Raw genomic sequence first — 18,864 nt, 5'->3', positions numbered from 1 at the left:
CTCTTTCTTTAAAATCAATAGAGATTAAAAAAAACGGAGGGACAATTTATATGCAATAAAAAATACCTACTTTAATTATACAGTTTGCATTTCATCAGATGTATACAGTGATATAACCACCAGGATAGTGAAGACAGGGAACATTTCCATCTCCCTGAATAGTTCCCTTGTGTCCCTTTTCAGTGGACCCTAGATCTGCTTTCTGATGCTACAGTCTAGCTACCCTTAACCCTTCCTTTCCTTTTTTTAAAAAATAAACTTAGCTTTTATTAAACAGTATTGTCTTAATTCAGAGTTTGAGTTATTTTTATCCCTATTCGTGTGAAAGTAAATGTAATTTTTGTTGTCACACTTTGTTCTACAATCACTTAAAAAAATTCTCAGCTTTCAAGCATGCTTTATCAACCTCTTGTATACATTGTCTGGCACTGTAACAGGTACTGTGGATAAGAACTAGAAATAAGAAAGTAGTGGCTGCCCTCCCCCGAAGCTTATGGAGGCATGGCTTTTCGTTTTAAGGAACCAACTAGTAAATATATATTTTTCTTGGAGTACTTCTTGACTTAGAACCTAATATTTTTCTGCAACTAGATAACATTTTATATTTTGGATATCCAGTTAATACAACAAGCACATGAGTGTTTACAGCATTGGAGGCAAATCATGTTCACATGGAATTCACTCCAAAATTTAACTATAAATGTTTTCCCTCTTTCTTTCCTCCTCCCCACTTCAATTCCTAAATGAGAGTAGAAAGAACAATTTAATTGTAAGCCAGTCCACTGAATGAGTGTGTGTGCTATAGAGAGAGACTCGGATGGGAGAATTGAAGCTGCAATCCCTTCCTGTTCTCACAGGAGGTGCAGCAATAGGGCACACAGTGAGGAGGTAATGTAAAACCAAATTCAACTTATTGCACACCTCCTCCGAATAAGATACTACTAAGGACCATAGGCAATATGAGAAAAGATAAATTCACCTCAAGACTTAGAGCAGAACAAGACAGCTTCTATAAGGATTTATAACCAGCTGACACTATATAGAGATTCAAGGCAATAAAGATGCTATGGAGATTAAGAAGGGAAAAAAAAGGATGTGTTTGTTTTACTTCTGCACAAATTTTTAAAATTTTGTTTTATTTTTATTTTTTTTGATGGGAGATAGATGTACACTTGGTACTAAAATCCAAAAGGAACAAAAGGGTGTGGACTGAAAAGCCACCCTCTGACTTCTAGGCCCATCTTTCAGTTCTCTTCTCCGGAGGCAGTCATTCTTACCAGCTTGTGTGAGCTTCTAGTTTATAGAGAACTTAGAGATTTATGAGTGTCTCAGTTTCCTGTGGCTGCTGTAACAAATTAGCACAAACCGGGTGGCTTAGAGTAATAGAAATGGTTCTGTCACACTTCTGGAGCCCCGAATTTGAAGTCTGCGTCACTGGGCTGAATCAAGGTATTGGCAGGGCTGCCGCACTCCCTCAGAGGCTCTAGGGGAGAGTTCCTTCTTTTCTTGTTCCAGTTTATGTTGCCTGCCAGCGCTCCTTCCTTGGTTTGTGGCCCCATCACTCCAGTGTTGAGGCAAGCATCTTCGTATCTCCCTCTGCTCCATCCTTACATAGCTTTTGTGTGTGTGTGTGTGTGTGTGTGTGTGTGTGTGTTTAGTCACCCTCTACTTCTCTCTTATATGGGTACATGTGATTGCATTTAGGGCCCACCTGGATAATTCAGGGTAATCTTGACATCTCAAGAGCCTTAACCTAATCATATCTTCGAAGTTTTGCCATAAAGGGTAACATTTATAAGTTCCAGGGATTAGGTGTAAATAACGTTTGAGGGGCCATTTCTCAGCCTACTGCAACAGTAAAATAAATAGCATACTATACAGTTTTCTGAACCTTCTAAGAGTGAAAAACTGGACTAACCCAAGGGTCTATTAATTCAGGACTGGTTAAATGATGGTACATCCATAGAATGGAATAAGGTGTCAGCACTAAGAAAAATGAAATAGACATACTGATGTGAAACCATATTCACTATAAAGTTTTTTTAAAAAGCAAGTTGCAGAGGTGCATATAAGTAAGTAAAAATTTGGAAAGATAAATATCAAACTTAAAGTGGCTTTCCCTGGGGAGAGGAACTGGTGGACTTTTTTGTTTTTAATCCTTATCTGGGGGTATTTTCCATGGATTTTTAGAGGGAGTAGAAGGGAGGGGGAGAGAGAGAGAAACATCGATGGGGGAGAGACACAGTTGGTTAACGCCCACACTGGGGATCGGAGCCTGCAACCCGGGCATGTGCCCTGACTAGGAATTGAAACCGTGACCTCCTGGTTCACAGGTCGACACAAACACTGAGCCACGTGGGCTGGGCTGTGCCAGCCGGCTTTACTGTTGGCATTTTTAAATCCAGCGTGTACTTTATAATAAATTCATGTGTTTTGTTTTTCTGGGTGAATTGTGTTGTAGAAGTGATAGGGATTATCAAAGTTGAACCTTTAAAAATTTTGTTTCCTTGCCGAAACCGGTTTGGCTCAGTGGATAGAGCGTCGGCCTGCGGACTGAAGGGTCCCAGGTTCGATTCCGGTCAAGGGCATGTACCTGGGTTGCGGGCACATCCCCAGTAGGAGATGTGCAGGAGGCAGCTGATCGATGTTTCTCTCTCATCGATGTTTCTAACTCTCTATCTCTCTCCCTTCCTCTCTGTAAAAAATCAATAAAATATATTGGGAAAAAAAATTTTGTTTCCTAGATAGCAGATCCTGCATTAGCTGAAATGGGAAAAAACTTGAAGGAGGCTATGAAGATGCTAGAGGACAGTCAGAGGTGAGCCTGTGGAACAGAAGTGACCTTGTTAAACATGTTCAGTCTGTTATGAAACGGGTGGTACTGGTTTCCTGCTGTTATAAACACCTCTGGGTTTCAGAATGTCACGCTTAGCTTCTGCTGACTTTGAACTTGGTATTTGTTTTGGGTAGAAGATGCTTTGTAATTAAAGGATTTTGAAATTGAGGGGCAGGACTTATAATTTTCAAGTCTGCCTATTAAGAGTTTAATTTACTCAATATATTGATTTGAAACTATAAATATTTCTTACTGTAAATTAAGGTCATATAAGGCATCAACTAACCAAGAAATGGGTTTCATGTTCTTTTCCTGAAACTCAAATTATACCCCAAATTGGGGGCTGGGGCAAAGGATGAACAGGGAGGGAGAGATATGATAAATGTGTTTTAAATTCTACATCAGTTACTAAGAAATTATAGATAATATAGAGGCCTGGTGCACAAATTTGTGCACCAGTGGGATCCCTTGGCCTGGCCTGTGGGATCAGGCTGAAACTGGCTCTCCTACATCCCCCAAGGGGTCCTGGATTGTGAGAGGGTGCAGGCCAGGCTGAGGGACCCCACCGGTGCACGATTGGGGCCAGGGAAGGACACGGGAGGTTGGCCAGCCAGGGAGGAACCACAGGAGGGCTCCAGGGCGTGTCCGGCCTGTCTCGCTTAGTCCCGATCTGCTGGACCCCAGCAGCAAGCTAACCTACCGGTCAGAGCATCTGCCCTCTGGTGGTCAGTGCACATCATAGCGACTGGTCGACCGGTCGACTGTGTGCCCCCAGATGGTCAGTGCATGTCATAGCGAGTGGTTGAGCGGCCTTAACATGTCATTAGCATATTATACTTTGATTGGTTGAACAGTTGACCGGATACTTAACATATTAGGCTTTTATTATATAGGATTATCACATGCTTGCATGCTCAAATGGTAAAAATTTGATATGATAAAGTGAATAATTTTTTATTTTCCTTTAAATTAGAAGAACAGAGGAGGAAAATGGAAAAAAACTATCAGGGGATATTCCAGGGCCACTCCAAGGCAGGTAGGTGAAAATAAAGATAAGTACCTTTAGTTTGGGTATACATTTTCTTTAAACAAAGATTTTGCCATCATTGATTTACAATTTTAGTGTTATTGAGTAAAAAGCAAATTTAGAGTTATAAGCAATGTAAGTAGAAAACTGAAATGCCGTTGTCTGGTTGTGATAATGCCAAGCCTGCCTGCTTCTTCCCCTTTCCCATTCAGAATTTAACACAATATCATGAATCAAAAGCAATGCACAAATTTATAATTATGAGTTGAATATCATACTTAGTTTATCTTTGAAACCTGTAATCTGCATGGTACACTGAGCATTATTGTGTGAGATATTTTAATTTGGTAAGATTTATTATTTTTATAATACAGTAAAATGAAAGGAAAATGTCAACTTTAACCATTTATTGACAGAACGATTTATTTTTTTTACAATGAAAACAAATTTGTCTAGTATTTATGGTTTGAGCTAGCAGGGAAAATGTCAGAAAAATAAGTAGCTACCTAACTAAAATTTTCACAGAATGTTAGTACTCAGTTTGTAATTAAAATTTCAGCCAAGGTTCCTTCATACAAACTTTTTTTTTATGACCAGGAAACTGCACATAGGTAAACATTACAACTCCCTTAAATTGTCCTTTGACCTGAATATAAATATGTATAAGGTTGCAAAAGAGAAGTGAGGAGGAAGGGAAGGACCACAATGTGCCAATGTCACATCTAACACACCCAGATACCAGTATTAAAATAGGCACTCCTACTTGTAGCTTGAATGGTGCTGAATTTCTTGTTGTTGTTTTTTGTTGTTGTTGTTGAGTTCAGAGAGGAAGGCAGAGGAAGAGAGAGATAGAAACATCAGTGATGAGAGAGAATCATGGATCGGCTGGCTCCTGCACACCCCCTACTGGGGATTGAGCCTGTAACCTGGGCATGTGCCCTGACGAAGAATTGAACTGGTGATCTCTTATTTCGTGGGTCAGCGCTCAACCACTGAGCTACTTGTGCTGGGCTTGAATGGTGCTGATTTGAAGCCCTCTCAGTGTGCATGCAGCGTCTTCTACAGGTCAGAACAGAAACCAAGTCCTATAAATCTCCTCAGGGAATTAAATTTCCTGAAGGGAATTAAAGGGTTCTACTGATTCCACAGTTTTCCCAGAAGAGATACCACCAAGAGTATCTGTAATTCTCAGAATGGGAGGGCATTAAGGCTACTGGTCAGGCATATTCACACTTAGTGCTAATAGCCAACATCTGAGATAGCACTATGCCAGGCATAGCCTTAAATGCTTTACATACACTGTCTGATTGCATCCTCACAATTTCTTAATGTAAGGACTTAGGGAGTTTCAATAGCTTGCTCAAGTCCTGTGGCTAGGCACATAGCATAGCATATCATTTGTAATATAAATTTAAGTCATAACTTTTAAGTATATGATTAATTTTATTTTACATTATTGGGACAACGGTAGGAAATTTCTACACTGTGTCCAAGGACCAGGGCCCCTCTGCTGTGAACCTCAGCACCTTGGGGAGGATGGGTATTGGGGCATTGTTCTGACAGTGCTGCTTTTTCAGAAGAGAGAACTTTTTATTAGTCATACTCTTGTTAATGGAGCAATAATATTTTCACATTACATGTGTTCAATTTGACATTGCTAACTACTTTAGTCATTCACATTCTTCCCAGAAGTTTTCACCACCTCATGTGATGAGCACTTAGTAACTTATGTTGAATAGAAGTAAATCTGTTTACTAGTATACTCTAAGCAGATCTCCAGTTTCCCAGTTTGGAGAAGAAGTGGTAAAAATGATGCTTGCATTACATGTTTAAGTCTGTTAGAATAAGCAGACAAGGTGTCTACATGGAGGGAAACTAGATATACCAGTGACATTGGAGTATTCTTGCTGCTTCTGTGACCTTTAGCATCTTATAAGGACTATTTTGGCTCTTATGACATGCTTATTCTCCAGGATTCAAATGAACAGGTAGAGAAATATTTCTTAAGCAATATTGGTGAAATTTAAAAATTTCAATCTCAGATTTAAGTAGAAGATTTAATTAATCACAAGTAAGATTGTATTCAAAATTCCAGTTAATAATTTGAGGCTTGTTTTTAAAAGATGTATACTGTATCTCAAACACATTCTTACTCAAAAAAAACTTACCAAAGCTATTTGGATGAAAGAATAGAGAGTGGTGGGGGATACGTGCTATTTCCACCTGTCCATCAAGTCTTTATTTATTCTGCAGTGGACAAGATATGGGGAGCATCCTCCAGTTAGTTCAGAATCTGATGCACGGAGATGAAGATGAGGAGCCCCAGAGTGCCCGGTAATGGAGAACGGCTGGCAGCTTCTCTTTGACAGTATTATGTGTTCTTGATTTTGAAAGTGATTGCATTCTTGCAAATTGCTGAAACGATAAGCTATGTTTCATTCATCTGATATCAAGAGGATGTTCATTTTTTTCTTTTCAGAGAGAAATTTACATATTTTGCATAATATATTTTGTAAAAGGAAGGCATTTACTAAACCTAAATTCTACAGTTTTTATGGTATCATATCTTTGCGAGGGGCTGGCAAAAGGACCAAAGAACAATTGCTGTGCACTTTCCTACTTCTCATGGCTTCTGCTCCTGCACTTGTGCTTGCTAAGAATTGCTGCAGCTGAATTGATTGGTGGGAGACCATTGCCGTGAATCATCCATTTGCTTTATTTTTATTTTCATCTGTTTAGCTATTCAGTTTCATTTTATCTTTAATTCTTTTAAAATTATTTTTTTGGAATAAGTAATGCTTTTTTTCTGGTTCAAATTTCAAAGATAAAAGAGTACACAAAGGCAGTTTTCCTTCTTACCTCAGCCTCTCTGTATTGTTCTCCTCCTTAGAGACAGACAATGTTGTATTTCTCAGAGATATTTTATGTGTGTGTATACACAAGCAAAATGTCCTTACTCACCCCCTCCATTACACAAATACTGTGCACATTGTTTTGTACCTTGCTTTTTAAATTTATGTCTTAGAGTTCATTGCATATCAATACACAAGGAGTTTTCTCCTTTAAGAGATGTTTGGGCCCTAGCTGGTTTGGCTCAGGGGATAGAGCATTGACCTGCAGACTGAAGGGTCCTGGGTTCGATTCCAGTCAAGGGCACATGCTGGGTTGTGGGCTCAATCCCCAGTAGGGGTCGTATAGGAGGCAGCCAATCAATGATTCTCATCATGATGTTTCTGTCTCTCTCTCCCTCTCCCTTCCTCTCTGAAATCAATAAAAATATATTTTTTTTAAAAAAAGCTGTTTGGTTTTACTTTGAATGGATGAACCATATTCTATTTAACTAATCTCCTTTTTGTGGTTTACTTTTACAAACATTGCTGCAGCCAATAACTTTGTACCTGTATCATTTCTTAGAGAAGCAAATATTTCTGGAGATTAAAGTTCTAAAGTGGGATCCCTGGGCAAGATAGCTTGTGTATTTCTAATTTTAATAGATATTGCCAAATTTCCTTCCATGGAACCTGTGCCAGTTTATGGTCCCACCAGCACTGTGTGAGAGTACCTCTTTCCCCACACCTTTGCCTGTAAGAGTGTTAGGTTTAAGGGTTGTTGCCAGTCTGATAGGTGAGAAATGATATTTCAGCATAATTTTAATTTGCATTTCTCTTATTAACCAGGTTAAGTATCTTTTTGCATGTTTTAAAACCTGTTTATATTTCCTTTTCTATCAACTGTATCTTTTGCCCAGTATCCTGTTTGATTTTTTTGACTTTTTAAAAATTGACTTATTTTTTATAAGGGAAATTAGTCCATCCATTTAAATTATATATAAAACAATACCTAGTTCCCCTTGAATTTGCTAAATTATTGTTATGAATAGCTAATGAGGGGAATTGATCTTCATGTAATGATTGTTTAAAAAATTGTTTTCTGCACATTTAGCTCTACCCTCCATAGTTCTTATGACTGGTACTTAGTTAAAAAAAAATTTTAGGCCCTGACCGGTTTGGCTGAGTGGATAGAGCGTCGGCCTGCGGACTGAGAGGTCCCAGGTTCGATTCCGGTCAAGGGCATGTACCTTGGTTGTGGGCACATCCCCAGTGGGGGGTGTGCAGGAGGCAGCTGATCGATGTTTCTCTCTCATCGATGTTTCTAGCTCTCTATCCCTCTCCCTAAAAAAAATTTTTAGGAGAAAATTATTCACAAACAATTTGTATATTTAGTAGATATTCAATAAAAAGAAGGATATTTATCTCCTAGGAATTAGTTTTTAAAATATTTTTCCCCCAGACTGTCAATATCTTATAGGCGTTAAATTTTCTAAATTTATCTGAATTTGTGCCTTCTAGGGCATTAAGTGAATTTTCAGTCTGACAGAAATTTCTGTGGGCCCTTGTGGGGTGGCTCAGTTGGTTGGAGCATCATCCCATACCAAAAGGTTGCTGGTTCGATTTCCAGTCAGGGCATATACCTAGGTTGTGGTTTTAATCTGGGAGGCAACCAATCGATGTTTTTCTCTCACATCAATGTTTCTGTCTACCTATCTCTCTCTCTCTCTCTTCCCCCCTTCCCTCTCCCTCTTCCTCTCTCTAAAAATCAATTATATACATACACACACACACACCCACACACATATATATACACACACATACACACACATATACATACATATATATATCCATCCATCCATCCTTGGGTGAGGATTAAAAATTGTATAGCCCTAACCGGTTTAGCTCAGTGGATAGAGCGTCGGCCTGCGGACTGAAGGGTCCCGGGTTCGATTCCGGTCAAGGGCATATACCTTGGTTGTGGGCACATCCCCAGTGGGGGGTGTGCAGGAAGCAGCTGATCGATGTTTCTCTCTCATCGATGTTTCTAACTCTCTATCCCTTCCCCTTCCTCTCTGTAAAAAATCAATAAAATATATATTTTTTTAAAAAATTATATATATATTGCCCAACCGACGTGGCTCAGTGTTTGAACGTCAACTTATGACCCAGGAGGTCACGGTTCGATTCTGGTCAGGGCACATCCTAGGTTACGGGCTTGATCCCCGGTGTAGGGTGAGCAAGAGGCAACTGATCAGTGATTCTCTCTCATCATTGATGTTTCTCTCTCTCTCTCCCTTCCTCTCTGAAATCAATTTAAAAAATATATTCTAAAAAATGTATGTATACCCTCGGATGAGGTTTTAAAAAGAAAAGAAATTTCTGTGGAATACTGTCTCAAAGTTTTATTTCTTAATATTTTTACTAAGCCTTTTTTTAATCTAATGAATTTTGATTAACAGAATCCAGAATATTGGAGAACAAGGTCATATAGCTCTTTTGGGGCATAGTCTGGGAGCTTATATTTCAACTCTGGACAAAGAGAGGCTGAGAAAACTTACAACTAGGATACTTTCAGACACTACCTTATGGCTGTGCAGAATTTTCAGGTAAAGACATTATGAGTCTTTTGTTTCCGATAAGATATTAATGAGTTGGGTATAGATTGTGACAGATCTTGTCTGGAGCTATAATACCCAGGTTCAAATATGCCTCTTTCCCTTCCTCTTAGAAGGGTTGCTTAACCTCTTCATGCCTCAGTTTCCTCATTTACTAAATGGGGATAGTATTAATATCTATTTTATGGCATTGTTGTGAGGATTAAATGAGCTAATGAGTTAATACATGTAAACAGCTCAGAACATAAGCACATGCATGTTGGATAATGTCAGCAGCTCCTTATTTTTAGAATTGCTAATTGACACATGTCAATAGAAGGTAGAGCAGTGAAACATATTAAAATATTTTTAATCAAAGTAGCCTGTGCTTTAGTAGAAAGGAAATGCTGTCATAAGGAAGATGAGTGTGTGTTACGAAATTGAAATTTGCTTTATACTGTGATAATGATGGTCTTATTAAGGAATTATAGCAAGTTACGGATTCCGCAGAAGACATTGGACCAGTAGTATTTTTATGTTATTACTTTTATGGAAAAGGAATGTTTGCCTAACATTGAAACATTTAACTTGGGAGACTCACTTTCAGATGTTGGGAAAGAGGTTGGCCTGGCTTGAGTATAAGTTTGCTTAACTATATTGCAAAGAAGAAATTTTTTTCCATTATAATAAAAATATACCTATAATTGAAAGTCTCTCTCCCTTCCTCTCTAGGAGATTAAGAAGAATGAAAGGTCCCAGGTAGATAATAGTGAAAGCAAAAGTTAGCCTGACCAGTGTTTTTGACAATTTATTTACTTTGGATGTTTTAGAGCTAAAACTCTTACAGGAACCATGCCTGCATTACCCAGTGCTAGCCTCCTTGTAGAATAAGCCAAAACCATGATGTTCAGCCTTTTTATATTTGAGGAACTTCCTGTTCTCTACTGATTTTCATTGTTGCTGCTTTTTATGGAGTTGGGGCTGGATGAAGGGTCATTGCCTCTGTTCCTTATAACCTCCAACTGTAAGGAGTTGTCAGCCATCTAAAATTAGGGTGATTCCTATCTCCTTAACTGATCTAGGTGACAGTTTCTAGGCTGAGAAAATAATTACTTCCTTGATTACAAAACTGGGATATAAAATCAGAGTTAACCAGAGATAAGAACATATTAATATATGGGTGTCTCTTAACAGGTATGAAAATGGCTGTGCTTATTTCCATGAAGATGAAAGAGAAGGACTTGCAAAGATCTGTAGACTTGCCATTCATTCTCGTTATGAAGACTTTGTGGTGGATGGGTTCAATGTGTTATATAACAAGAAACCTGTCGTATATCTTAGTGCTGCTGCTAGGCCTGGCCTGGGCCAGTATCTTTGTAATCAGGTAATGTGGCGTAAGGTGGACATTTTAAAGATTAGATGTTTCGTTCTGTCCTGGAACTTTTAAAAGTATGTACACGCATTTCTTTAGCTGCTATTCTTTTCAAATGAAAAGAAAGATGGGTTTTTTATATGCTTGTTTTGTCATTATAAGAAAACATATAATTGTATATTAATGAATTTAGATATGTAATTCTTTAAAGTAAAGCTTTTTTAAAAAATATTTTTTTATTGATTTCAGAGAAGAAGGGAGAGGGAGAGAGAGATAGAAACATCAATGATGGGGGAGAATCACTGATTGGTTGCCTCCTGCATGCCTCCTACTGGGGATCGAGCCTGCAACCCAGGCATGTGCCCTTGATTGGAATCAAACCCAGGACTCTTAAGTCCTTAGGCTGACACTCTGTCCACTGAGCCAAACTAGCTAGGACAAGTAAAGCTTATTTTTAATGTCTTCATAATATATAGTAGTGAGTGTATAGTAGTATTTTAACTGACTGCTTCCTTTTTGGACAATTAGAGTGTTTGCATTCTTTTGCTTTCTATGACCATTTCTGTGACCAGTGCTATTGTGCATAGTGCTATTATGGACATCTTTGTGCATAAAGCTTTGTCTATATTTAGGGATATATTTCTCAGATAGACTTTCAGAGTCGATCTAGAATTACTAGATCAAAGGGCATTATTACCATTCTTAAAGTTCATAGTGCACGTAGTCCAATTAGGGGGCTACCTTGAGAAAAGAAATGAAATCTCTTGGCCAAAAATGTTTTAAGGCAAAACCCTTAGGATTGGAGGGTTTGTCTTTTTTAAGGTGAAGGAGCCCTGGGGAGATAGATGGAGGAAATTCAAGGACTTAGTTGATTTAGAGCTGTGGTCACTAGTGGCAAGAAATCATGTCCTCTTCTTGAGGGTGTAAAAAAAATGGGGAGTTTTGTAATATCCCTATAGAAACATGAAATAATTTGCTTATTGAGTACTACTGTAGGCCAGGCTCTTATGGACCTGAGGCTGTCTTGGGACAGCAGTCCTATCTTCAAAAGATGTGTGACAGTATTCTGTTAAGTGAGGAAGGCAGTGGCAGAGCAGTATTAATGTGTTCATGTTCTAAAAAGTGTTTACATGCTTATATGAGTGTTTTTATAACTAGAAAACTATATAACTGTATCTAGAAAATGTCTGGAAGGTTACATTCTAACCTGTTAACTGGAGATTGGTACTTTATATGGGGCATTTTCACTTTTAATTTCTCTCTCTTTATTTTTATTGTGTGTTTTATTTGGGTTTCATTTTCATAATTTAAAAGATAAATCCTTTAAGGCAGCGGTTCTCAACCTGTGGGTCGCGACCCCTTTGGGGGTCGAACGACCCTTTCACAGGGGTCGCCTAAATACATCCTGCATATCAGATATTTACATTACGATTCATAACAGTAGCAAAATTACAGTTATGAAGTAGTAACGAAAATAATTTTATGGTTGGGGGTCACCACAACATGAGGAACTGTATTAAAGGGTCACGGCATTAGGAAGGTTGAGAACCACTGCTTTAAGGGGAATGAGTGTGGATAAAGTGCTTGTTAAATTTTTGGTCTTCATTTTTTATTATTATTATTATTATTTATTTATTTATTTATTGTTAATCCTCACCCGAGGATATTTTTCCATTGATCTTTTTAGAGAGAGTAGAAGAGAGAGGGAAAGACAGAGAGAAACATCGATGTGAGAGAAACATATCGATTGGTTGCCTCCTGCACGTGCCCTGACCAGGGTCCGGGCCGAGAAGGAGCCTGCACCTGAGGTACGTGCCCTTGACTGGAACCAGGGACCCTTTGGTCCCTAGGCTGACCCTCTATCCACTGGACCAAACTGGCTAGGGCAAATTTTTGGTCTTTAAATTCTACCAAGTTTAGTTATATAGAACAATAGACTGCAACTGTTTAAAAATTTCTAAAACTATAAACTCCTCAAGGATTTGGAAGCTAGGTGGGAAAAAAGGATTTGGAAGCTAAAAGTGACAATTGCTATCTTTATAACACTAACTTCATTTCTCTGCAAGTCCGTGTTTATTGATTTTTAGGAGTGGATGGATCCATAAATAAAGTATTCTTTGAATGCCTTTAACTGGTGCTACTAATGTTTGGAGGAAGGACCCTAAAATTATGCCCCCAAATGCTCAGGGTTCAATTGTTTCCAGTTTGTAAGTGTTTTGTTTTTTGGTATATAGAATTTAGAAAATTTTACATTGTCTCTGGCCTCTTATAAGACATCTCAACTCCTGGAAATTCACCCTTTTTTTGGCTTAACTTTCTAGATGTACTTTAACATCTATTTATAATAAGAGTTCCTAAGGACAGAGATTGTTTAAAAAGAATAATTATGACTTGTCTTGGAGCCACAATCTTTTTTTTTTAATATATATTTTTATTGATTTCAGAAAGAAAGGGAAAGGAAGAGAAAGATAGTAACATTAATGATAAGAGAAAATCATTGATAGGCTGCCTCCTGCATGTCCCCCATTGGGGATTGAGTTCACAGCCTGGGAATGTGCCTTGATCAAGAATCGAACCATGACCTCCCAGTTCGTAGGCCGATGCTCAACCACTGAGCGACACAGGCTGGGTGGAGTTACAATCCTTTGAGGGCATAAGTGAATGGTGATAAAGAGTTTTCTTAAAGCTGTATGTTTCTTCTTACAGCTTGGCTTACCCTTCCCCTGCTTATCTCGTGTGCCCTGTAACACTATGTTTGGATCCCAGCATCAAATGGTGAGTTCTCCTTTTGGTTTGTAAAATAATATGGAATTGTGTTTTGAAACTGTGTCTTTCTTTTAACTGAGGTTTTGTTTGCTGGCCTCCAGATAATTTTTAGCTTATTCATTTATTGCTTTGATCTTCCCATTGCATACTGAAGCCAGAGCAAAAGGGATAGGTTTTGGGTTTCTGCATTTCTTTTTTCAAGATAGTTTGATTTTCTATACATTAATTCAGATGCATTAGAGATAATATTAGAGATACATTTTTTATTGTTTTGGGGGGTTGAGAGAACATTTTCTATAAACACATGTTTAAAACTAGAAAATGTTGGCTATATATATATGCAATTTTTAACTTTAATAACATTTAACTGATTTTTTTAGTCTTCAGGAAAAGTATTTGATTTTCACATCTATGATTAGAGAAACTAGCAAAATTGTCAAAAATTGATTAATTTTGAGAGTCAGGTACTTCTTTTGGAAGTTGTAATTTCTCACTGAATAACTTTTAGGCTGGTTGCCTCATGTTTTTATGATTTATCTTTTAATCCCAGGATGTTGCCCTCCTGGAAAAACTGATTAAAGATGATATTGAACGAGGAAAACTGCCCCTGTTGCTTGTTGCAAATGCTGGTAGGTAGCATGAACGTGAATCTTACATTTTGAAAATAGAAGAGAGAGGCTAAGTACTTAGCCTAAAAAAGACCAAGTCTTAAGAAATGTTTGTGTGCCACATGTTTAAGATAGTCTGTATGAGCATTGTGGTAAGAATTATAATAGTAAACTTGGCTCATTTAATTCCCTTTAATTGTTGGTTTGTTATAGGAGCTATTTTTGTGTGTATACTTTTTCATTAAGGTGTTAAGTACTTCTTTACTCCTTCCTTCATGTGCTTCTTTCCTAAGTTGAATTTTGAAATGTCATACTTAAATGTGCATCTTGTAGACAGCAGCTGCTCTGCTTACCGTATTGTGTTTAACATTGTACTTGAAGTTCTAGACCAGTGGTTGCCAACCGGTGGTCCATGGACCACTGGTGGTCCATGAGGTCCTAAAGGTTGGCGACCGCTGTTCTAGACAATCTAATAGGTAAGAAAAATAATTAAATAACATAGAGATTGAAAAGAAGAATCAAATGTCTTTACTTGCAAATGGCATGATTGTACAGGTAGAAAGTTGTAAGGAAATCAAAGAAAAGCCATTGGAACAAATGAATGGAATTATATGTCATGTGCATGATTGGAAGACTCAACATTATTAAGTTACATCTCACCAAATTAATCTATAGATTCAGCTTAATCCATATCAAAGTCTCAGCACAGTTTGTAGAAATTGGTGAATCTTATTGAAATTGATAAGCTGATTCTAAAATTTATATGAACATACAAGGGATCTAAGAATAGCCAAAATAATTTTGAAAAGAACAAAATTGGAAGACTTACCCTATCTGACTTTTAGACTTACTATAAAGCTACCCCTAATAAAGAGAGAGTGATTAATTGAAGAGAATAGACTCACATGTATATGATCACTTGATTGTTTTTATAAAGATGCCAAGGTTATTCAAGGGAGAAAGGATAGTCTTTTCCACCAGTGGTTTTGGAACAATTGGATATCCATGTGGAGAAAAGATTGAACCTCAATCCTTACCTCACTCTGTATACAAAAATTAATTATAAATGGTTCCTAGACCTAGACATATGAGCCACAACACTAAAACTTCTTGAGGAAAATATAGAAGATCTTTGTGATCTTGTATTAGGCAAAGATATCTTAGGACACAAAAGGCATGAACCATAAATTGGACTTTTTCACAGATTAAAGGCTTATGCTGCTCAAGATACCCTACCTGTTAAGAAAATGAAAGGCAAGTTACAGACTTGGGAGAAATATTTGCAAAACATTTTTTTTGACCAAGGACTTTATCAAAATACATAAAGAAGTTTTACCATTTAGTATTGGGGAGACAAATAATATTTTTTAAATGAACAAGAGATTTGAATAGACACTTCACCAAAGAAAATATATGAATGTGTAATCACTTAAAAGATGCTTAACATCATTAGTTATTAGTGAAATGCAAATTAAAACCACAATGAGCTACTATTACATATTTGCTAGAATGGAGAGAAAGAAAAAAAAAAATACAGTGCCAAATGCTGGTGAGAATACAAAGTACCCGGAACTCATACACGGCTGGTAGGGAGCAAATAATGTTACAGCTCCTCTGGAAAACAGTTTGACAGTTCCTCAAAAGGTTAAACATAAAATTAGCATATGACCCATTAGTCCCATTTGTAGGTATTTTTTTCAAAGAGAAAAGAACACATATGTCCACACAAAGAATTGTATGCAATACTCATAACTGGAAACAATCCAGGTGTCCTTTACCTCGTGAATGGATAACAAGTTGTATCCATCTTGTGGGCTGCTAAGCAGTATGTAGGAATAGTACTAATATACACAACAGGGATGAATTTCAAAAGCATGCTAACTGCAAAAGGCCAGACAGAAGTTACATAGCATATGATTGATACGAAATTCTAAAAAGAGGACAAAAGTACAGTGACAGAAAACAGATCAGGACTGTGGCCAGGGGGGAGCGGAGAAAAGAGTGACACCTCAAGAGTGAGGGGGCGTGGAAGGAGCTTTGGGGTGATGGAAATATTCTCTACCTTGATTGTGTTGGTGGTTACACACTGGATACATTTGGCAAAATTCATTGAACCGTACACTTAAATGAATGGATTTTATTGCATGCAAGTTATACTTCAATCAGTAAAGCTAATTAGAGTTGCCCCTTGACTACAGGGGATAGGTTAAAGGACCCCCGCTTCCCTTGGACACCAAAATCCACAGGTGCTCAAGTCCCTGTATAAAGTCATATAACATACAGGCAGCAGCAGGATATGCCTCCATATCACTTCATTTTGTGCATTCAGCACAGTGCTTAGTGTGTGGCAGATTCAAGTTTTGCTTTTTGGAACTCTCTGGGATTTTTTTTCCGAATATTTTAAAGTCACGGTTGATTGAATCTGTGGGTGCAGACACAGACGGCCAACTGTATTTAAAAAATAATAATAAGCCCTAACCGGTTTGGCTCAGTGGATAGAGCGTCGGCCTGTGGACTGAAGGGTCCCAGGTTCGATTCCAGTCAAGGGCATGTACCTTGGTTGCGGGCATATCCCCAGTAGGAGGTGTGCAGGAGGCAGCTGATCGATGTTTCTCTCTCATCGATGTTTCTAACTCTCTATCCCTCTCCCTTCCTCTCTGTTAAAAAATCAATAAAATGTATTTTTTTTAAAAAAATAATAATAAACAGAAAAACGCATATCTACCTTATTGTTAGTAGGAAAACCACCACTTCCTGCCTGATTAAGCATGTCATATCTTTAAAAAGAAACAAACCCGCCCATATTCAATCATTTGATAGTTGGGGGAGGCTACAGTTGACACATGTCTGAGTGACTTACCAGTGTGATTACACTGCTGTCGCCAGAATACACATTGCAGGGGTGAGCCAGCAGACACTGCCGGAAAACTTGAAAAGAGAATCTGAATGTGGTCAAGTCACTAAAACAGGGGTCCTCAAACTTTTTTTTTTTTTAAATATACTTTATTGATTTTTTACAGAGAGGAAGGGAGAGGGATAGAGAGTTAGAAACATCGATCAACTGCCTCCTGCACACCTCCTACTGGGGATGTGCCCGCAACCAAGGTACATGCCCTTGACTGGAATCGAACCTGGGACCTTTCAGTCCGCAGGCCAACGCTCTATCCACTGAGCCAAACCGGTTAGGGCGGTCCTCAAACTTTTTAAACGGGGGGCCAGTTCACTGTCCCTCAGACCGTTGGAGGGCTGGACTATAATTGAAAAAAAACTATGAACAAATTCCTATGCACACTGCACATATCTTATTTTGAAGTAAAAAAACAAAACGGGAACAAATACAATATTTGTATTTGCATGTGGCCCGCGGGCCGTAGTTTGAGGACCCCTGCACTAAAACATAGCACTGTGCTTTATGTTTTGATGGGTCATGGGACACAGGCCATGCATTGGCCTTTGTTCTTGTTTCAACTAAACAAATATGTCAAGATTTTTTTTAATTGAGACAGTCCTGTATGTAGGGAAAACAGTTTTCAGCCCTTTTCCTAGCATAAACCCTGCACAAGAACCACTTGCATCACTTGTGTGTGTGTGTTGAGGCAATTGGTGAGGGTTTGAAATCTTAGTAGGTGGGATTCTGCTAACTGGAAATTTAAGCTAGTTGGGAGAATACTTGACTCTGTATTTTACTTATGCTCTGAGAAGGGGGATCTGCCCAGCAAAAGCTATAGTGTAAACAAATTACCAAGGGGATGGGTTAAATAAAGTGTGTAATATGTTCAAACTGACTTCAAAATACTTGTTCTATATTAAAACAAAGAACCTCCAAATTGGGTTGAAAACATCTCAAATTCGTCTATGTATTTTTTTCATAAAAGGATACACCTAAATATAAAATAACCCAGAAAGTAACAAAAAGTTAGGGTAGAATAAAAAATCTGATGAACAGAACAAACTGGTGAATGTAATAGAATCAGGGGCAGGGAAAGGGAGCGGAGGACAATTCTCGGGAGGAAGGGGTTGTGGGGGGTGCGCGAAGAGATTGGACAAAGAGCTTACACCTATGGACGAGGACAGTGGAGGAGTGAAGGCCTGGGGTAGGGTGGGAACTGGGTGGAGGGGAGCTATGGGGGGAAAAAAGAGGAACATCTGTAATAATCTGAACAATAAAGATTTAAAGAAAAAGTTAGGGTAGAACAGACTCTCTGGGGCAAATGCTGACAGAACAAAAGTACTTAAGCAGTGTTAGTGTGAGATAAAATAGACTTCATAGTAATTGTAATTCATATGATTTAAGGGATAACAGTGATGAACGCTTATGAACATAACAACTATATAAAGGCAGACTAAAGGAAAAATGGATAGAATACAAGTATAAATTGACAAGCTCACAATCTTGGTAGGAGACTTCAATATATTTCTCATGAAACAACAAATACATAGAAAATAAGTATAGAGGGGATTTAAATAACAATTTACAAGCTTTTTTATAGATACATATAATGGAGAATACACACTCTTCAAAACTTGAATCATCAGTTTGCAAAAGTTGATTTTAAGCCAATCCACAAAGAAGATCTTTTAAAAAAAAATAAATATTTTTATTGATTTCACAGAGGAAGGGAGAGGTATAGAGAGATAGAGACATCAATGATGAGAATCATTGATTGGCTGCCTTCTGCACGCCCCCTACTGGGGATCGAGCCCGCAACCCCGGCATGTGCCTTTGACCGGAATGGAACCCTGGATCCTTCAGTCTGCAGGCTGACACTCTATCCCAGTAGTTCTCAACCTTCTGGCCCTTTAAATATAGTTCCTCATGTTGTGACCCAA

General features: G+C 38.1%; 1 protein-coding gene across 1 annotated transcript in view; it reads left to right on the top strand.

The window, feature by feature from the left end:
* The first annotated feature begins 2,744 nt into the window (after nt 1-2,744).
* PDXDC1 (pyridoxal-dependent decarboxylase domain containing 1) overlaps nt 2,745-18,864 on the top strand; it is a 37,200-nt gene continuing 21,080 nt past the window's right edge. The window contains exons 1-7 of the mRNA XM_014544403.1: nt 2,745-2,818; nt 3,810-3,872; nt 6,117-6,197; nt 9,154-9,300; nt 10,483-10,672; nt 13,367-13,435; nt 13,977-14,055. Coding sequence (XP_014399889.1) covers nt 2,769-2,818; nt 3,810-3,872; nt 6,117-6,197; nt 9,154-9,300; nt 10,483-10,672; nt 13,367-13,435; nt 13,977-14,055 — 679 coding nt within the window. The 5' untranslated portion in view covers nt 2,745-2,768. The remainder of the gene's footprint in view (nt 2,819-3,809; nt 3,873-6,116; nt 6,198-9,153; nt 9,301-10,482; nt 10,673-13,366; nt 13,436-13,976; nt 14,056-18,864) is intronic.

The sequence above is a fragment of the Myotis brandtii genome, unplaced genomic scaffold (genome assembly GCF_000412655.1).
Source record: "Myotis brandtii unplaced genomic scaffold, ASM41265v1 scaffold363, whole genome shotgun sequence".
NCBI classification, from domain to species: domain Eukaryota; kingdom Metazoa; phylum Chordata; class Mammalia; order Chiroptera; family Vespertilionidae; genus Myotis; species Myotis brandtii.
The sequence above is the reverse complement of the archived record's forward strand: the minus strand, read 5'-3'. Positions and strand labels throughout refer to the sequence as shown.